The 22,892-nt window shown below is 35.4% G+C and overlaps 1 protein-coding gene and 1 pseudogene across 1 annotated transcript; both read right to left on the reverse strand.

The window, feature by feature from the left end:
• Nucleotides 1–258: 258 nt before the first annotated feature.
• Nucleotides 259–1,382, reverse strand: LOC125244713 (annotated as a pseudogene).
• LOC125258586 (gastrula zinc finger protein XlCGF49.1-like) lies at nt 1,316–3,139 on the reverse strand. The gene is made up of 3 exons (XM_048175932.1): nt 3,068–3,139; nt 1,384–1,877; nt 1,316–1,324 (listed from the first exon to the last, which is right to left on the reverse strand). The coding sequence occupies exons 1-3, from the start codon at nt 3,135–3,137 to the stop codon at nt 1,316–1,318; spliced, it is 573 nt and encodes a 190-aa protein (XP_048031889.1). The 5' UTR covers nt 3,138–3,139.
• Between the last annotated feature and the right edge of the window lie 19,753 nt (nt 3,140–22,892).

Raw genomic sequence — 22,892 nt, forward strand, 5'->3', positions numbered from 1 at the left:
GTAGATCTTGTTTTACATTTGTGGATCACAAGGACTTTGTTTGCGGATTTTTTATCTATTTGTAGATTGTGTTTTGTGTTTACAAGTTGTAATATCTATATGTGACTTTTAGTCTGTCCATTTTCAATGGTTTTGGCATCAATTTACCCCCATAGCCTTTACTCACCCAAACTTGCCAACAAGGCTACTTTACGTAAATTCAAGTGCATTAGCAGTTAGTTGTGAATTGCAGGTGTTTGATTTAGGAGATGAGGCAGATAAGGTATCTGTACTTTTATTCAAGTATGGTTTTCAAGTATTCTTTACACCTCTGCTCTTTCCAGAGTGACGACTTCTAAAACAGCTCTCTTTCGAGTGAATCCTCATGTGGTCCCTAAGGTTACCCATGAATCTGAAACTCTTACCACACTGATCACACATGAATGGCTTCTCTCCAGTGTGAATTTTCATGTGACAATAAAGTGATGATTTATGTGCGAAACTCTTTCCACATTGATCACATGTGTATGGCTTCTCTCCAGTGTGAATTCTCATGTGAAAATAAAGTGACAATTTATGTGCGAAACTCTTTCCACACTGATCACATGTGTATGGCTTCTCTCCAGTGTGAATTCTCATGTGAAAATAAAGTGACAATTTATGTGCGAAACTCTTTCCACATTGATCACATGTAAAAGGCTTCTCTCCAGTGTGAATATTCATGTGTTCCCTAAGGATTTGTTCCCGTGTAAAGCCATTCCCGCACAGAGTGCAGGTATAAGGCTTTTCTCCAGTGTGAGTTCTCATGTGGTCTTTAAGGCTTCCTTTTTGACTGAAACTCTGTCAACATCGTTGGCAGGTGTAAGGCTTTTCTCCAGTGTGAACTCTCATGTGTCTTTCAAGGCTTCCTTTTACATTGAAACTCTTTCCACACTGTTGGCAGGCGAATGGACTCTCTCCAGTGTGAGTTCTCATGTGGACTATAAGGTTTCCTTTATAACGGAAACTCTTTCCACACTCTTGACAGGTGTAAGGCTTTTCTCCAGTGTGAATTCTCATGTGGATTTCAAGTTTTTCTTTTTGTCTGAAACCCTTTCCACACTGTTGGTAGGTATGACGCTTTTCTCCAGTGTGAATTCTCCTGTGTGCTGTAAGGTTACCTTTCTCACTGAAACTCTTTCCACATTGTTGGCAGGTGAATAAGGCTCTTCTCCAGTGTGAATTCTCATGTGTTGCCTGAGGATTCGTTCCTCTGTGAAGCCATTCCCACACAGAGTACAGGTGTAAGGCTTTTCTCCAGTGTGAGTTCTCATGTGGGCTTTCAAGTTTTCCTTTTTCACTGAAACTCTTTCCACACTGTTGGCAGGTGAATGGACTCTCTCCAGTGTGAGTTATCATGTGGACTTTAAGGTTTCCTTTATAACGGAAGCACTTTCCACACTCTTGACAGGTGTAAGGCTTTTCTCCTTTGTGAATTCTCAAATGGATTTCAAGTTTTCCTTTTTCACTGAAACTCTTTCCACACTGTACGCAGGCGAATGGGGTCTCTACAGTGTGAATTCTCATGTGGGTTATAAGGGTTACTTTTTGAATGAAACTCTTTCCACACTGTTGGCAGGTGTAAGGTTTTTCTGCAGTGTGAATTCTCATGTGGACTTTAAGGTTTCCTTTTTGATTGAAACTCTTTCCACATTGCCGGCAAGAAAAAGGTTTCTCTCCAGTATGAATTCTCATGTGGACTTGAAGGTTTCTATGCTGATCAAATCTCTTTCCACACTGTTGGCAGGTGAAATATCTTTTAGTTCCTGTCTTTTGAACTCTGTTTCGTGAGGAAGTCTTTTTAGCCAGCGTCGACCTTTCCCCAGTCATGAAATCATGTTTATCATTATGTTCTTTCTCTTCTTGGGTAGGTCTAAAAGCAAACACTTTGAAATGGTTTCATTCATACCTATCTGACAGAAAATTTTTAGTGAAACTGGGTAATTTTTCCTCTTCCCCTGCTCCTCTGACCTGTGGCCTTCCTCAAGGCTCTATTTTAGCTCCCTCTCTATTCTCTCTGTACATGCTCCCTCTGGGCTCTATCCTACGAAAGCATGGAGTGTCTTTTCATTTTTACGCGGATGACACTCAAATATATCTTCCAGTCAAGAAAAACAATTCCACTGCGATCTCCTCTCTTCTCCAATGTTTAGAGGAGGTTAAATTATGGCTAACCCAAAACTTCCTCTTCTTAAACGAGGACAAGACTGAGGTAATTGTGTTTGGTCCTAATGAGAACTCTCAGTGTTTAAGCCCTGAGCTAGAAAGTTTATCCGCTTTTAGATCGACACGGGTGCAGAACCTAGGTATTATTTTTGACCAGCATTTAAAATTTGACTGACATATCTCCTCCGTTATCGGATCCAGTTTTTATCAGCTTCGTCTAAAATTAAAAACTTTCTCACCCCAAAAACTCTCGAAATGGCTGTTCATGCATTTGTTACATCGCGTCTAGATTACTGTAATTCCTTATATTGCGGTATATCTAAATCTCAAATTGCGCGACTTCAGCTAGTCCAAAATGCTGCCGCCAGACTTCTTTTAAAGTGACGTAAACACGAACACATCACTCCTATTCTTAGATCCCTTCACTGGCTGCCGATTTGTCAGAGAATAGATTTTAAAATTCTCCTCTTCGTTTACAAATCCCTACATAACAAAGCTCCTGTTTATTTATCTGAACTCCTCCACTCCTATACTCCACTCAGAAGCCTCCGTTCTTGTGATCAGGCTTTGCTGGTCGTTCCACGTGCTAGACTGAAGCGCAGAGGTGAGCATGCATTTGCGGTGGCAGGGCCACGACTCTGGAATACCCTACCTTTAGAGATTAGGCTTGCCCCTTCCTTGTCTATTTTTAAGTCCTTGCTAAAAACTTTTTTATTTTCCTTAGTGTACTGATTACCGTGATATGTTAAACTTTTAAATAGGTGGTTTTATATTTTCTTCTGGTTTATTTTATGTATGTGTGATATTCTTGCTCTTCTGTAAAGCACTTTGGTCAGCCTGGGGGCTGTTGGAAATGTGCTATACAAATAAAATTGAACTTGAACTTCTTCCCTTTCATTAAGTTCATGGCTAGCCTCTCTCTGTGCTGTTAGATCTAGGACGAAAATAGACATAAAACAATTTAGACATTTAAAGCATCAAAACCAACAACATGTATGATCTATACCAAGGGTGTCCAAACCTGCTCCTGGAGAGCTACCATCCTGCAGATTTCAGGTCCAATTCCAATCAAGCACACCTGAACCAGCTAATCAGGATGTTCAGGGTTCCTTGATAATTACAGCAGGTGTGTTGGAGCAGGGTTGGGACTGAAGTCTGCAAGACGGTAACTCTCCAGGAGCAGGGTTGGACACCCCTGATCTATACCCTACCCCAGGGGTCGGCAACCCAAAATGTTCAAAGAGCCATATTGGACCAAAAAAACAAAAAACAAATCTGTCTGGAGCCGCAAAAAATTAAAAGCCTTATATAAGCCTTATATGAAGGCAACACAGGCTGTAAGTGTATATTAGCCATATTAGCCTACTATCAAAATGACTAAGTAGGCTACAAATACATAATGAGGTATTCCCGAGGTATATATTTAAAAACTGCTGAAAGCTACAGAAAAAAGAAGCAAATGGATCGGTGCAATTCACAGAAACAGCTGGACTCCAGCAGAGAAACATGGATTTGCAGTTATCATTTTGTGTCAAATTGTTGGATTTTGAGGTAAAATCATTCCATATATATTGTATTGTTATATATTATGTTGACAAATCATCTATTAAATATTTTCCATCTTATATTCTGAATAATTGTGCATTTTAAAATAAACACGGACAAAAACTATACTATAAAACTATATGTTTTAGGGATGGACAATATGACGATATATATAACATTGATATAACATTAAGTAATTACGCGGATTTAAACCTAAGTTACCTATATTGTAGGTATATAAAATATTCACAGGCAGATTTGCTTTATGTATTTCCTCGGCGTCAAATCAGGCACATATAAATGTCAGGAAACACGACTCCTGGCTACATGTCAATATCCATGGATTAGGTTTATTTGACAAGTTGTAAGAAACACTTTCGAGTCCAACCTTTAGTGTAATTCGTTTGTTTTTACTCGCGTTTTCGCAGTTTCCTCTATTAAATCCAGTCACGCAGCAGGTTCTTTTGCCAATCAGTCCAGCTGAGGGAGCGCGCTTTCGGCGGGAAAGTGACGTCGATGGCTATGACGCAAATCTTCGTTGACAGAAATGTTGAAATGTAATATTTATTATACACATTTTTACAGCATTGAAAAACGTTAAGAATGTTTGTGTCATGTTTGTCCTCCTACAGAAACCATATGAAAACAAAAAATATATATTTTTTCCATTTTAATACATTTTTGAAAAAGCTCCAGGGAGCCACTAGGGGAGCGCTAAAGAGCCGCATGCGGCTCTAGAGCCGCGGGTTGCCGACCTCCGCCCTACCCTATGGATCAGGGATGGGCAGCTTTGGTCCTGGAGGACCTGCATAGTTAAGTTTTATCTCTATTTAAATACATGTGCCTGTAATTTTCAAGCAGTCCTCAAGAATAAAGGCCTTTGCACACTGATTCCGAAATTTTCGCATGCGTTTTTTCGTATTCGCAATCCTAAAAATTCGTCACGCACAGAGACCTTGCACACTGAGTCCGATGCGTATTAATGAATGCGTTGCGGAAAAAAAATAAAAATAATAAAAAAATAAAAAAAATCGCAAAACAATATAAAATGAAGTCTTCAAGCAGCAGTGAGCACGATTAGTTGTCTCCTCTCTTCTTAAAAAGAGAAAAAGAAAGAGGAAATATTGGGTCCATTCAATCCCGAGATTGCATAGAGAGAAAGGAGAATTCACCTCATCAAGGAGCTGCGTGATTATCCGAGCGTTTCAAAGTTTACTTCAGGATGTCAGTGGCTCTGTTTGATGCTTTACTACTGGCACAATATGTCTTTGTATTCCTCACGTTGTTTGTCATTCAGTGCTACTGATTTGTGCTGTAGACGACGTGGATCAACTTGTCAGATGGCATTCTGGATTTTTGCGTTCACGTACGGTGGCTCTGAATTGTCAAAACGTCTCTCAAAATGCGTGCCACGGATGCGAAAAACGCAGAAAATCGAACCTGATCCGAATATTTTTTTGACAGACGAAAGTTTCGGAGGCAGTGTGCAAACGTGATTGACACAACGTGAGGTCGAATTTATTTTTTAACGTGCGAAAGTTTCGCATGCGAATTTCGGACTCAGTGTGCAATGACCTTAAGGGTTAAATTTGGGGGTTGGGTTAAATTTTGCAGGTGTATTTGATCAAGGATGGAGCTAAACTCTTCAGAATAGTGTCCCTCCAGAACCAGAGTTGCCCATCCCATCTATAGATCTTATACCCAATACACCAGTGATTTTCAAACCTGGTCCACAGGGACCCACCACTACACATTTTGTATGTCTCCTGTATTTTTCACATCTAGTGAAGATCATCAGCTTGTAAGAGGAGACCTGACATTGATAGAGAAATTTGCAGACTACTATTCCTGTTCACCAATAAGGTGAGAACCAGAACTGTTATAAACCTAAATATACTTGAATTAATTGAGTTAATTGAAAAGTTGACTATTCTATTAGTAATAGAAGATATTTGTTGTTGTAATGATGTCAGACATAGCACACACAAAAGTAGTAGCTGTTCCGTACTGCGGCACGGTTAGCGATCTCACTACAGCCGTACCGAGCCTAATCTCTTCAAGTGGTACGGAGCAATCATACTAGCCAAACAAACTAGACTTTGGGGGTCAAAAGTGCTCTGCGTGTTTTCGATCGCCTAGTGCGAGTACACCATTAATTTCGGTTTCAAGACACATTTTGAGAATAATTTATAACAACACTTTCCTGCCATTGACAGAATTTTCCTGGTATACGGTAGGGTGCTTTTACTTATCTGAATCAGTACAAAACCTCCGGATCAAAACACAGAAGAAGCAGCACTGATTTAGATCATGCTGAGGTTGTATGTGTAATCATGGGAGCTGATTAATTATTGTTCATGGTCATGATCTAAATCAGTGGTTCCCAAACTAGGGTACGCGTACCCCTGGGGGTACGTGAACAAATGCTGAGTAGTTCATTTAATTCTAACTTAAAATAATATTAAAATCGAGCATGTATTTCTAACTGCCAAAATGTCGTAAATCCAGTACATTTAATCAAATTACCTCATCATTTGCAGTCAAAAATGACTGTTTCCACAAAAGCAGCAAATGATAGATTGCGTGCAGAATCTGCTGCCTTAAATCGCGCTAAATTACTGTCGTTCTCGACAATGCACCTTTTTAAAGAGATGACTCACTCATAAAAACAGTGACTTGCTGCCACCTACTGGCGGTTTTAGTTTAATATTTAAAAGTTTTACTAAGTTTTACCATCATTGCATATTTGTCTATTAAACATTTTTTATTTAAAACATTATTTATTTTATAAAGTCATTCATAAAGGTAAAAATATGCACTAGAAAGTCAATTTAGGGGGCAAATATTGTCCCTTAATGGTAAAGGTGTAACTGCAGTTGAAGTGGAAGAGAGGGGGTACGCAGAAGGATGGTAATCCTTTCAGGGGGTACTCCAAGCTAAAAAGTTTGGGAACCACTGATCTAAATCAGGGGTTTTCAGTAGGGATGAACCAATACCAGTGTAGGGTCTGCACAGTCTCAAGGATGAGCAGGTCCCACCATAAACTGTGTTTAAGCCTCAATTCACGGAACTTTGGTTTGTAAATCTTACATCGATTCCGACCCGGCAGACACTAATGGATCACGAGCCTCTTTTTATGACTGTTTCGATAAGTCCCCTAACCTCTTCCCCCCCGCGACTTCAAAGGGGGTGCAACACTACGGATCGGGTTTCTAGGGACCAGGTCCAAATTCCAAACGGTCATAAAAGGAAAATACACGCACACACCCACAGACACACACACACACACACACACACACACACACACGGCTCCCCTACATAGAGACTGTATGCACAAACATTATACCTACAAATATGAATGTATCTGCCATTGTAGTGCTCGCTGCATGTATGTGTTACTAGTGTAGAATTGTAGAATTGACTGTAGTAGGTTAGTTTTCATGTGAAACTGTAGTAATAGAGTGTAAAGGGTATCTTCTTTATATGACGAGGGACACCTGTCGAGTTTGATTTCTCCGTAAAGCTGTGAATCCGAGCTATTCACTGATGTACGTTACATGTCTGTCAAATGCATCGTTCAATGTTTAATAACACTATGAAGAAAATGCATTGATTCAACATACCATAAATTTATTCGGGAGACAGGACAAAGGAATGTGGAAACCCGCCAAATTGCAACGCTAGCATTGGAGGACGTTATCAAGAAGGCGTTCTGGTCTGTTGTCTTTAAAACACCATGACACGCGTCTTTTGGTGGCACAAGTTTTCTGCACGAGTTCCTGCCGTCAAGACGGACTCTCTTCTTTATTTTCCGGTCATATTACAACAGTTAAACCTTCGTTTGAAACTTCGCCGAAACAACCTCCGGACGAAGAAGCAACTATCAAACCGAGCGCTCCGAAACTCCAAGCACCCTGACTAACCTATGCAAGTATAACGTTTTTACGATTTTAAATACTGAGTTTCCTTGCTGGCTCTTACAGGTGAACGGTTGCAATTTGACCTGCTTTGATCATCTCTTTCGTTTCTGCCTTTCCTTCTACTTTGTATGTATTTGTATTTACTTGTGTCCATTTAGCCGTATAACCTGTGTATTACCCGTTTCGTATATTAAACTCATTATATCCATGCTTTTTGTTCACTTGCTCATTTTAGCAACAACCGAGTCACTTTAACGTTCTGATTCTAATATCCTTGCTCTATATTTGGAGTCTATGATAGAAAGTTAGTCTCCCGGCCCGAGAATAACATTTCTGTCATGATAATCTGTGGATAATTTTCCGTTTCGGTGGACGAACTGATAGTTTTCCACATAATTATTAAACCAGAACTAATCATATATGTTGTTGTATTATATCAAGAAAATGCAATTACCCTGCCTCCTTGTTAAGGTTTTGGATGTCTGTTGCTACACATTTGGCCAATGTATTAAATATTAGGCATTGCTTATAATATTATTGTTATTTATATTTGTTTGTTTCTAAGAAATGTATTGTACTGTATGGCCAGAGATGTACAGTTATTGCTATGTGTGTGTGCCTGTTTATGAGGAGCAGAGCTGGACTGCAGCACACAGAAGTGTGTGTGGTTCTATGTGAGTGTGCTCAAGGACACGGAGAACTGTGGTTCTACTCCTAGAACCTTATAAGGACATCAGCCATCTTGGCTGAGTTTACTGGAGTCCAAGGACACAAAAGCCAGACAGCTTGCACCTGCGAGGCCTTGAGAAGTGTCTGGAAACTTTGGGAAAGTTACAACGTACGTCAATCAAGAAGATAACGTAACGTCTGTGATAAACAACACGAGTATAAAAGACTGATGAGCTGATTGCCTCTTTGGATACTGATACGTCAGTACCCCCGACGCCTAGAAGCCCAGAGCTGAGGACAAGAAACCCCAAGCTGAAGATGGGAAGCCCAGCACTGACTACACCTTTGACTCAAGAGTGATTACTGTATTTTATACCTTTAATGATTAAGTTTTATTTGCCTTTACATTTTTGTTTATTATAAAAGAAAAGTAACCAATTAAAAGAAATTTAATTGATTACAAAAGCTGCCTACCTTAGCTTGATTTATAGTGTTTTAAGACTTTGAACAAGAACGTACCACAGAGGAGTCTTCTGACCAAATTGTAAGTAATTTAAAATGCTTATAATTTAGGCCAGACTCGACTTACTTTACCTAACCTGAGAATAATAAATAATAAGGTTAAAAGGTGTTAAGATCAAAATACACACCTCAAAACATGGCGCCCAACGTGGGGCATTGATCCATCGACCCCTGGCCACGGTCGATCGAGCAATGCTTTCCCATTCGTTTCCGCACTCGTGCGCTTGAGTTTTAGATGTAAAAACTTGGAAAGCTATGAATCACCAGGTAACCTGTAAAACCCAAAAATGTAAATAATCTAGAGGGATTATTTATAGACGGCCCAGAAAGGGTTGAACGCGCGTAGAACAGATAACTTTACGAGCCAGGGAGCCGTAAAGGTTAAGAAAGCTGTAGGAGAGACAGAAAGTCTCACATAGCTAGCCTCAGAGAAAAAGAGGCAGAGACGGGCTAAAGATAAGACCTGTTAGTGAAGGACGCTTCGCTTATGGCAGGGAGAGCCCAGCGAAAATCCAGCAATGCGTTTAACAATGAGAAAGAAAAATTAGCCTTTCGAGCAGAAACACTGGTTCTAGAAATGGAAAGTGGCTCCTGTGACAGACCAAAATGGTTGAAACTTAAAGACTGAGGTAGGTCTAGCAGCAATGCAAGAAGAAAAAGTGTAAACGGGGAAAATGTGTACCTGTGATAAAATTACAGTATGAGGCTCCTAGAACAGGAAAATGTGATAGATACTGTTGATACATAAATCTAAAGAAAAAGTTTTACATTCTTATAGGTGTGGTAGAGTGCCAAAAAGAATACTATTTAAACCACCAGACCTGGATAGAAAATAAATATCAAATAGTTGTTAAAATAGTTATAAATAAAATGGAAGAAATTCACCTAACATAGTCAGAGGACAGTTTTATGAAGTGGAAATAGGCAGGCTAAAAGTCAGACTTTTAATCTGTAACAATATGTGTTGGGAAAATAATCTTAAGTGACATGGTAATTTAAGAAAACATGAATTGAAAATATGATAATTGTTCCCGGAACAGTCGGGATGATTTTAGAGTAAAATAGGTGTACAGGTTAAAGAGTCTGTGAGCAGAAGCTCGGACTCAAACATGTAACAGCGCTGTGTGTCAGATTGTCTCTCACACTGCACCCTCTGAGGAGCGAGAAGAGCTCATAATTCATGCTTAAAGACTGGAAAACAATAGTTGTGATAACTGAAGGGAGGCACCGACTACAAAATAAGTCAGGTAATTTTTCTTTTAATAGAAAGTTAAAGAAAGTTTAAAAGGAGTAACAATACTGTAGCATTGAAAGAATATAATTAAACATTCCAGACAATGAGGATAATGGAAGATATATTGCCAACAATAAACTTGTTAAATACCAACGCAAAAGGAACTAAAAAATAAATAAATAAATAAAAATAATAATAATCTAGGATGAGAAAAGATGATGTGCCAGGACCCTCTCAGCTATCCGTACTTCAGTATGAGAAGGCTGCAATAGGGAGAGATTTATGAGTCAAGGTGAGACGGAGCCAGAGGAATTAGAGCTCGTATTCAGAGCTTAAGTTTGACTCTGATACCACTGATAGTGAAAGCAGAGAATCTGATATATTATATTAAAAAAAGTTAGACTACTGTAACAGTTGACGTAAAAGTAACACTTTAAATATGGAATACATCATTTAAAAAGATGGAATACAAATATTCTGATATAGTGAGAAATAATGTAGGATACTTAAGACAAAAAAAAAAAAGAAAAGGGCAAAGAAAGTTGTGCCTAACAGAAATTTGACTTGCAGACAGATAAAGTCAGCTCGGTGTTCACCTTTAACCGTATTGCTCAAACCGAGGGTCTAAAATGGGAAACAGATTTTAATGCACTAGGAACAATAAGTGGAAAAGTAACTAAAGTTTTAGAACTAGTAATATTGTCATAAAAAAAAAAAAAAAAAAAAAAAAATGGATTCTCAAAAGAGTTAGAGAAAGTAAGATGCCAGCAAGGATATCAAAAGCCAAGAGAGTGAGAGAATTTTCAGAGTCCAGATAAAGAGTTGGAAAAAGACCAGAGTAACAGTGGGATTTTGGTGATTCCAGTCTGGATTTTAACCCTTGGAGTTCAATGACGACCAGAATAGTGTACAACAAAGAATATTGGAATTAAAATTGTAAATATAACTGTGGTTAGTAATATTTTAATTGTCAGTAAATTAGTAAAGGACATTATAATCATATAGTGCTTATGCGGACAGGAGAAAAATGCCCCTGCAAGACAGACCTGTATCAACTGAAGTTTAATTAAAGTAATGAAATTAAAATAATAAATTAAACAGGTTATTATTGAGAGATATTAATGGATAAAAGAAAAATAATATAACTGTGTGTAGTAATAACTAAATTTTCAAATTACATTTGTACAGACATAAACTGGCTGGTGAAAAATACCAGAAAAATAAAGGGCAATAAATTGAAAGAAAAACTGAAGCTTAGCAAGATCTCAGTTTGTAACATGATAATACAATTTAGAGAGAGTTAATAAAAGTTAAGAAAAGGATTTAAAAACCAAATCAACAGGAGACTACACTAAAAATAAATAAAGTTAGTAGATTTGTTGGACAATGTATATAGTGATGGGGAAAAGGCTAAAAAAAAAAAAAAAAAAAAAAAAACATGCTGTATAGCCTAACATATTGCAAATCTAAGGTTACTTTAGTCCTTATTAAAAAGGAAATAATGACTATACAGCTGTGAAAAAATGCTAATATGATAGAGTAACTTAAAACTTAAAAAGTGATTAGAAGTCTGATTAAGTTTAGAAAAATAAAATAATAATAAGATTGAGAGTAGAAAACTGAAGCAACTTCAGAATGATTGACTAAAAAAGCCTAGAAAAGTTTAGAAAAAGGAGAGATTGAGACTCAAATACCACAGGTTTTCTACAGGAAAACTTTGCTAGCAGGTAAGAAAGAATATGATTTTTATTTTGCTAAAATAAAATATTGAATTACTGATATTACAGGTTATACAATTTATTAGCAGTAAGAAATTGTAAGAGATTTAGTGATTAAAACAAGTAAAGAAGAAAAAGAAAAAAGTTATAATTGGCAAAAGCATAAGTAAAACCATAAGATCCACCTATACATGTGAAGTACTATGATTTTATTTATACAGAAACTGTATTTTTAAAGTCAAAATTATATTGTAGAATTATTAAAGAGGTTAGGAAACCTGATACTAATAGCTAAATTCAAAGAGAGTCATTTAGGGTATAGTGACTAAGTCAAGTTTAATGCTTTAAGCTGAAGGAAAAAGCCATGATAGAAAAACAGAATAAGAGATGGAAAAGTGATCTTAAATAAATTTAGATTACAATGTTAGGTCTATACCTAAGTCTTTTAGGAAAAAGAAAATGCTTTTACTTAAATAATAATAATTATATTAATATTATTAGATTTAAAAGTAATTTTAATTTGTGAGCTGGGTTTTTAATGGTAGAAGGAATTAAATGAATTAAATGTCCATCCTTACAGCCTCTAAAGTTAGCCAAGGAAACACTCTGGATGGATGGTAGTTGAAATGTGTATTTAATCAATTGATTTTGAAGTCTTTTATAAAGAATAAAATGTTTAAAAGCTGTAGAGGTTGTACTCAAATTGCTTAGGAAGTAAAGTTTGATGATATATATAAAAATCATGATTAATGATTTAAAATAAAAAAAATATAAAAAATTATTAATGATTGATGTGGTTGAGTTTTTAGCATTTTGACAAATACACAGTTTGTAAAATATTACAAAATATATATAAATTATATAGTTTAATGGGTTACATTAAAATTAGGATATAGTCGAATGGCAAAGCCTATTCACAGTTAAAAGAGGATGATTAAACTAGACAGAATTAAGCAAAAGAAGTGTTAGTGCGATTAAAGGAGATTTTCTAATGTATACATTAAACAATAAAACATTAGACAATAGATTTGAATATTAGTACAATAGGATATCAATAATAGAAAAAAGACATACCTGTTTGAAAAGAAACTGGCAATAGAGAAAATCCATTGTGCTTGATTGTTTTTGTTAATAAAAAGTTAGCAGTTCTTTGTAAAAGATATTCCAAGCTGAAAAGTTGGGACCAAAGTCAGAAGCTCATATGACGAAGATTTAAAAAGTGCCTCAAATACAAAAATTAAAATTAATAAATGGTAATAAAAGGAAAATAGATACCTTATGTTGTAACAGCTGTCAGTGATAAAAAGTTAGAAAAAGGAAAAGAAAAAAAAAAAAGAGATTTGTTTAAAAAGTATAATTGTTGGTAAAAAAATATGTGCACTGAAGATTTAATTTTGAAGCAGGAGAAACGAGCCGAGATAAGAGAGTCAGTTCCAGGCACAGCCCAGAACGCAGAGCTCACGGGAGTGTCAAGGTCACTCTGTAAAATGAGGAATGAGAATTTTACCAGACATCCCAACAAAAGTGTACAACTATTTTTAATGGGAAAAAATAGATTATGCCAAATTAAAAGGTAAATAAATTGGACTGATTCCTGATTTAGTTAAAATGTAGAAAAGTTGTGAGGACTTAACCTTTTTACCCAACCAGACAATTCTAAAGAAAACACAGTAATATCTGTGGCAATAATAAAGCTTGAACGAGAGAGGCGCAGTACTAGGAGAAACAGAACGTAATAATAAACAAAAGACTTATGGACAAGTTTGTGACCTAAGTGAAAATATGATTGAAGTTTGACAGATAACAAGATACATATTCCTAAATGAGGACAGACATATTGAGAAATAGGATTACAATATTAAAAGGTATTAAAAGATATAACTGAACTATAAAGGTTAAAGATATAAATGAAGTATAAAGGAAGAGTAGGTGTATATATATGAGAGTATAATAACAATATATGACAGAGTGAATCAAATATGGAGGTTATAGATAACAAGGAAAAATATATTTAAATAATTAATTAAGTGGGTTACGTGGTTAATGGATTTTTAGACTGACAGTCACTGGGGTTGCATGAGTGCATTCTCAGTGTTGGGTCGCACCAGGAAGGAAATTTGTTGTAAAATCTGTGCCAAATTGATATAAGGATGATCCACTGAAGCAGCCAGAAAAAAACAGAGAGAGATAGAGAAAGAAAGAATGGATCACCAGAATGAAATTTGAAAATTTGCAAACATAACAAAAGCATTTGTCATTTTAAATTCAGAAGAGATAGTGACTGCTTTTGTTCTGACCACGAAACAGTTGTAGTATATTATATTTTAGGGAAATAAAGTTTGAATATTGATTAACTGAAATAATTTAATTCAAGTATTAAGATATGCACCAGAAGGATAGAAATGCTAAAAAGCTGTAGCCAACTGATAAAAGTTGCATGCAAGATGAAATGAATGAAATTAATGTTTTTAATTTTGCAGCTATTATTTAGCAAATATAAAATTACCAATTGCTTAATGCAAAGTGAGGTAAAAACTATCTGAATAAAGTTACAGAGATTAACCATTTAAAAAATTGAAAAGAATTATAAAAGTTTGGATAGTTGACAAAACTATTGGATTATTAGAACATTTCCTCTGATATGAAGGGAATTTGTTTATTGCTATGAAAAAACAATGTGATAGAAGATATTTAACAATAAAATTATGAATACTATAATTTTAGTAAAGATAACTAGTCAGAAAGATATTAGGACTAAGAATAATTTAATCATAAAACGAAATGCATACTGTCAACGAACATCGGGGAAAAAAAATGTTTGTTTTTTTTAGAAAGAGACAGGTAGGTTAATAACACCTGTAAAACTAATTCACTAAATAAATAACATGCACAAATGTGTTGAGAAGGTATTAGAATATACAGTATTTACTGTGATGATTCAGTTAAAAATACAACCAGGGTTCAGAGAGGAACTAATAGTTAAACCACTGATAATGCCTGAAAACTGCTGAAAAGTTGAATATTTTAGAAGGAGCCATGGAGGTAAAAAAGAGCCTTGTGTGTGTCTGCCAGGAATGTAGGATGAGTTATCCTCAAAGTAATAATGTCCCAGAGGCTAAGTGAGCACATGGATGACTAGGACTGCCTATGGTCCGGGTTACAGTGGAATACAATGTGATGAATGTGTGGAAGACATTCGTCAGAAGTAACTTGCTGGTATATGTGGTAGGCATAGAATTTGGGGCATGGACCTATGGTGATTTAACCAGTAAAGGCAAAAGTGAAGGGACAAAGGTGTAGAATCAGAAACAGCTGGGTATTTCTAGCGTTGTATCTGTAGTCAAAAGTATTGACAAACACAAATGACATACAAAGCAAGGGGTTGCTGGTTTTGTCCCAGGAGATTTGGGAGAAATCTAGAGAGCCTGAAACCTTGCTTTAAAGATGGCAAAATGTTCCAACCAGAAAACTGGTTAATGGGAACAATTGCTAAAAGCTATTTAGAATATAGCAAAAGAATGCATAAATTAATCTCCCAAGAAGGGGAGAATTTGATGAAATGTATTATTATGCTTTATCAATTTTGACAAATTGGATAAAAATTAAGTGTATAGCAGAGCTGAGTTTCCTGTGTGCCAGTGAACTTCAGGAAGGGGGAGAGGAGCTGTATCTCCTGGCAGAGAGCCATGGAAGGACAGGACAGAAGTTCTCTCAGCACAACAGGACAACTCACAGCAGACTGCAGAGTTTACAGGACCACCACCTCAGAACCTCAGATTCTTACCTGTGCCATGGGAAAGAGCTGGCACAAGATTAACAGAACAGTAAATTATTGAAAGGTTCTGATGTGAGTGGGGTTATTTTGAATTTACTTACCAGAAACAATGAAAGTAAATAAAGACCACAAAGAGCAAGAGCAAATTTTTTGCCCAAAAAGAACAAAAATAATGCTGAAATGTAGAAACATCCAGCCAATAAGAAACAATTTTTGTGGGATAAATTATTAATTTAAAAACAAACAAACAAACTATAGATGTTGCAAGAATGTGGCTTTTAGTTGATTTTACTGTACAATTGATTGTACAATTGACCATAACTTTTGGAAGTAAAAGAATAAAAACATATACTTATAAAATAATAATTCATAATAATTCTTTATAAAATAATAAAGAACAGATATATCTCTGTTGTATGTGAACACAACATTGGAAGAATCGAGCCAATGTGAGAAAAAATAATATAAGAATGTTACTGTAGAAAATCTACAAGTTTGTATTACAGAAAAGTGGAAAAATATATTTAATGTTACATAAAAGGAAGATAATTTGGATTTGGCAGAAAATGCAAGTTATAAAACATATTGACACTGAAGAAGAGTGTCACCAAATGCATTGAAATTAAGTGGTTATATGAAATAAGGAATACCAAACTGGTTTAAAACAGGTAATAGCAGACATTGAGACATATTCCTCAGATAAAATTTTTAATTAAATATAAAATATTATATGATGGAACAGCTGAGAATTATGGGATATCTATATATGTATACAAGGTATGAAGAATCCAGTAGGTAAACTAGAGTCCACTGGAAGATAGATGAAGTAAATGAGGGGTAAATATTGTAAAAAGCTGAAAACCCTCAATGATATTGGTATGACTAAAACAGCAAGATGTTTTGGGGAGAATGTTCAGACAGAAATGTATGAGTAGAGGAAGGCAGTACTTATACACTATAAGGTGATTATACACTGTAAAACGAAAAGGGACTTTATAAACCTAAAGAAAAATATTGTAGATAAGAAGGAAAAGTATATATATTTATTTAAAAGCTGGAATAATTTTGGAAAAGGGAAAGAGAAGGTAAACATACCTATAGCAACATTGGTCAGACTTGCCAAAGTTTAAGAAGAAAATGTATGACAAAAATAATATACTGAATTGTGTAAGAATGTAATTTTAGACAAATCCTAAAAACCATAATACAGTTAAGATTAGGATGCTTATTTTGTGATATTGAAACAAATATTTTGAAAACTACTAATAAGTAATTAAGTAGAAGATTATAAGAAAATTAATCAAGAGATAGTGGTGATATAAAACAGAGTAAGAGTGTCCATGGACAGGATAATATTACCTTGTGCTTTTAGTAAGAGTTAGAAATGAAAATTGTCTAAATAAATTCATAAACAACATAAAAATAATTGAATAAATATGCCAACACTTTATAGAATGAATGTTAATATTAGTGGAATATTTCATGGTTGAGAAGAAATGTATGTTGACAGAAGTATATGGACAGTATATTATTCAAGAAGAAAACATTTTTGTGCACATTTTTGTTTTTAGAAACCTAGAAAGAGTAATATTAAAATTAGCACAGAGCATATAGGCCAATAATATTTAGAGAGAGTCATTTAAAAAATAGATGAGGGAAACTAAGGAAAATATATGCCTCACTATCGATTATATTAAATTGCAATATTTTCTAATATGTAGAAAGAAGATAAAGAGAAGATTTGGACTGAAAAGAGAGAAACTGGGAAACTGAGAAAACAGCCAAAACTATAGTTAGTTATGTATATTATTGTAGAATACAACATAATTAAATTAATAATAGAAAATGAGCTCATTATAAATAAGATGTGCTAGTAGACATATTGTAGTATTTGAAATGACAAGTCATTTTTCTGTGATTGATGCAGGGTGTTTGAACACAGCAAGAGAACAGATAAGGAGGACAAACAAGCTCTCATTAGAAACCAAGAGCACTGAACGGCCTTGAGTGACTCTGAAAAACCTGAAAGAAGGGGGCAGAAGTAGCATAAGGAGTCCTGTATAGTTTGTGTATGCTTATTCAGTTATAAGATAGATTATAGCAAGTAACGACAGCAATGCATCCAGCAGCACTGAGACCTTAGCTGGGGTCAGTGAAATCCTTTAGGAAATCCTGGAACTCAGGAGAGCTTTAGGGGGAGAACCCTTGACAAGACCATTTAATTTCTGGGGGGTGTTGAGGATTACAAAAGTATAAGATACCACCTGAAAATGATGTACCAAAGGATGAACCTTATAATGGGGATTTATGTAAAGATTTATTATAATAAATTACTTTATTAAAAGTATGATTTACGCTTTAAATGCTTAAAAGCCATTGTGTGAATTAGAGACATTATTGGCTTCAGTTGACTTTGAAATATAGTTTAGGAAGCGGCTGTTGGCACTTGGTGTAATAGCAATTTGTATGTGTGAAAGTAGTATAGTTTTTAGTGTAAAGACATTTGAAATAGTATATTAAGGAAGTTAAAATATGTGTTATGGTAACTGAAGATGAAACTCTATGATTGTAGTACAGGTTATAAGATTCATTAGTAAATTTTTGAATTTAAAATATGAAATGCTTAAATGGTGAATTTTAAGCTTGGGAGACACATTTTGTTTTCAAAATTGACAATGGGAACCTTATTGGAACAAAATGATTTATTGATATAGAATATATAATTTATGTTTGAACATAATTCAGAAAGTATCAGAAAGACTACTGATGATTAATTACTGGATTGTTTTGAAAATAATGTGTCTACTGAATGAATAATGAATGAACTAGAGAAACCATTTTTGTAATGTATTATTTGTAATGTTAATATTTACTATGTATTATATGTAAATGCAACAATAAGTGCAACAATGTTGAATGAAATTAATTGCTTTAAAATATCTCACCCAGAGTTTGGCAATTAGATATTTACAAACTGATGGATAAGGAACCTTGTGCACTGGTTGAATGTATGGGGTATTTTAAATTTGTAGCTGGAGCAAGAAACACCCCATATACTAATTTTGTGCTTAAAAGATCCGAGGGAATGCAGTCGGCCCAAGTTTCCAGGGTACATGGCCTGGAAGCTCAGATCCCCTTTGGCTTCTGCAAACTGTCTAAGCCAGGGGAGGAGCCGCACCTTCCTTTGGGAGGACCTGAAGGGTGCTCAAAGTAATTAATGGATTCTTTGTAAGATCAGATCCAAATTTGGCTTATACTTGAAAATCAAGCAGAGCACAAAGTTTTTCCCTTAAATGATTATGTACAGAAATATAATTGATTATTAAAATCATGGGAACCAGAAAACTGGGTGGAATATTATCTGAATGTGTTACTAACTAATATGTTTAAGAATTGTGAACAAATGTACATGTTACTGTTAAAATTTAAAGTGAACAACGTTTGTGTGCCACAACTATGCTTGAATAATGATGTTAAAAAATGAGTCAGGATAATTGCATGAAGGGGGTGTTGTATTATATCAAGAAAATGCAATTACCCTGCCTCCTTGTTAAGGTTTTGGATGTCTGTTGCTATACATTTGGCCAATGTATTAAATATTAGGCATTGCTTATGTGGCAGGACACAGAGGGATTGAAGGTTAATAAATAGCGACTACGCCACCCTGGACTCTTACCAGGGACAACCCTAAAAAAAATTTCCTTTTTAAGGCAACACAGGTTAGCTCACCGGGAATAAGCAGGAGACGTGGATATATAAAAATGAAATATAAATTTTATTAAAGATAAAAGGCTTTACACAAACACAACAGCAATCCCTAAACCAATTAAGAAGGAAAAAAAAAACTAGAAATATGAAATTGGTTTAAATCACATGCAATCAGGGCAACCTGAATAGTCACGGATGTCTGGGTTTCAGAGTGCAGGAGCCGAGGCGTGTCGACAGGGAATAAAGGGCACAACAAGGCCTCCACAGCAAATCACTGCTCCCTCACACCTGTGCATAAACACTCACGAACACACGCACACACACACACACACACACACACACTAGCACCTCACAGCACTCGTGAAGGACCACCACCAGAAATCCGCCCCTGCCTTCGGCACTCCGCTCCTGTAACAACAGAATTAAGTTATACACTGAACCCAGAATGAATACAATAGCACTGGCATAAACAGTCACTCCATACAGATAAAATGAAAATAAATTTTCCCTCCAGACAACAGTCCACAAAATAGGTACTGAAATTATAATGCCAAGCAATATAAAATAGAAAAATAACAAATCAGTTACAAACAAAAATAGAAAAGGAAGTAGGAATTCACATTAATCAAGATTTCACAATCACTAATATAAACACAACAAAAGAAAAACACTCACATCCTTAAACAATAAACCTATACCGAAAAGAACAAAACAAAACATAACATGACATTTGTCTACACAATAATACAATTGATCCAGCCGGTGCGCACGCACACACACACACAGCTTGATCTCACTCACGAAGAAAACGAATTAAACACGACAAAGCAAAAATCACAAAGCAAGAACAAACAACGTAATACAAACAAAAAAAACAAAACAAAAACAAATCAGAAACAACAAAGAAAAAGCAAAAGCAAGAGCAAGAGCAGAGTAAAATCGGAGTATAAGTAGACTCAAAGCAGCAGCGTCCCCGGACGATAGTCCCACGCAGCCCAACGACGCGGAGCTACACGCCCATGAACATACAACCAGTCTGTGCTTAACGCATCTTATGAGTGTAACCTCCGGAGAACGAACAAGCAGGCAGACAATGCATGCTGAGAAGCTGAAGGCTCGTCCAGTCTATTTACAGGCAATATGCACGTTGGGAAGATAAACCCGCGTTTGTTCTGTAAAGCGATCACTTGTACTGGCCGTGCTTGAATCAGTCTCACCCAAACCTCAGACTATACACAAACAAAAAAAAAAATGCCGCTACAATACAAGCGAATACTAAAATGCACAACACAAACAGCTTCCACATACCTGCAGAGGGGCAACATCAACCCAATGCCAGAGACAGGATTGACCACCGTGCCGTTCTGAAAAATCAGCCAACATTAGCTACAATTTGCCACTAACGACACAATCAACATCACACAACATACCTGAATAACGAAACCGGAAGAAGGGGGTGGCGACTCATGACGCCATTTCATCTAACAAGCCACTTTAAATACACTTCCGCTGCCTACTGATAGGGGAGCCAATGAGAAGGGGACCAACCAATCACCTCCAAGCAGAAATCTACTAGACCTGCCACACTTATAATATTATTGTCATTTATATTTGTTTGTTTCTAAGAAATGTATTGTACTGTATGGCCAGACACGAGTATAAAAGACTGATGAGCTGATTGCCTCTTTGGATACTGATACGTCAGTACCCCCGACGCCTAGAAGCCCAGAGCTGAGGACAAGAAACCCCAAGCTGAAGATGGGAAGCCCAGAGCTGACTACACCTTTGACTCAAGAGTGATTACTGTATTTTATACCTTCAATGATTAAGTTTTATTTGCCTTTACATTTTTGTTTATTATAAAAGAAAAGTAACCAATTAAAAGAAATTTAATTGATTACAAAAGCTGCCTACCTTAGCTTGATTTATAGTGTTTTAAGACTTTGAACAAGAACGTACCACAGAGGAGTCTTCTGACCAAATTGTAAGTAATTTAAAATGCTTATAATTTAGGCCAGATTCGACTTACTTTACCTAACCTGAGAATAATAAATAATAAGGTTAAAAGGTGTTAAGATCAAAATACACACCGCAAAACATATTATATAAAACAAAATTTTACAATGCAGATTGTGTAAAAACTGCTTTACAGTGATAACTGGTGTATAATGTTGGCTGCACAGCAGCTCTTAAAGAAAATGGTGTCATTGTCCAGCTTAAGTAAATTCATTATTCATTCAATTGGATGTAAAAATCAATAATTATTAATTTAGTTAATTTAACTATATATCAGCACTGGATAAAAAAAAAACCAGTGATGTCATTGTCGATCAAAAGTGTTGAATATCAAGCGTCGAGCAACTGTGGGGACATTTTTGATGATAGAGGCACAACAGTTTGTAGGTCTTTTGTGTAGATAAAATCTTAATAACCTGTAATAATTGTGTTTGACTAATTAAAGTCTATTAAACTATTGTATAATATTGTTACATTAAGTGCACTAACAACATGCTTGAAATGTAAAATGAATGCCTGTGTTTTACATTAGAAACACAGCCATGCCTAACTATGTATTTATTTCCACTTAATAAACTATTCTTAAATAAGATAATAATAAAGACAACATAAACCAAGATACTGTTTGTTGCAACACACTACATGTTCTGTAAAAATAATTTCATTTTAATTTCACACAATAATGGTAATGTGGTACAGTATATAATAATACTATAATAACATTTGAATAAAAAATAAATTCTCATGCTAAGTACACACAAACACCTTGACGCACATAATATGATGTAATATAAACAAATTATTTAATTACTTAGATGACGTGTTAATAATAATATGAAAAAAGAGACGAATAATACAAACATATAATAAATGAAATATTTGGACATTTAACACGTATATGTAGGGTAAGTTTAAATGCGTAGTGTATAAAGCTAAGCTAGCAGGGTAATTGAGTAGATGTATGCTATGCTAATACGTAAGCTAACTAAAAAAGTAATAAGAACGAGAAATGCTTGATTTCACAACCTATAGCTTCAGTTATATACTAGTATATAAATCAAATAATTTAAACGACATTAATGGTCATTATAACGCATTTTAAACAATGTAAATCATGACGTTATTTTGCAGGAATTGTAATCAGATATCTTATCTATGCAACACAGTTCAAATTTCCCCTTTGGAAATTTCCCCCTTTGGAAAGTGTCCTGACTGTAATCCAGAGATATCTTAACCATGCACCACAGCTCAAATTTCCCCATGGTTTGTACCAAATTTTAACCTAATCACAAATGCGTTCTTCATAATTCTCCCAGCTCTTTCAACCAGACAGCAATATTTAAAATGCATTAAAAGTCAGAAAACAAGATGATACGTAAAAGATATAAAATACATTAAAAATGAAATAAAAACAGGAAAAGGAATTTAAAAGAATAAAAAGATAATACATATAAAATAAAATGTAAACAGTTTGGACATAGCACAGTGCTCAATCAGCAAATGCATAGGTAAAAAGATGTGTTTTGAGTCTGGATTTGAATGTGGCTACTGTTGGAGCACACCTGATCTGTTCTGGAAATTGGTTACAGCTGCGGCTGGAA

Source organism: Megalobrama amblycephala, linkage group LG1 (assembly GCF_018812025.1).
Source record: "Megalobrama amblycephala isolate DHTTF-2021 linkage group LG1, ASM1881202v1, whole genome shotgun sequence".
In the NCBI taxonomy this organism is placed as follows: domain Eukaryota; kingdom Metazoa; phylum Chordata; class Actinopteri; order Cypriniformes; family Xenocyprididae; genus Megalobrama; species Megalobrama amblycephala.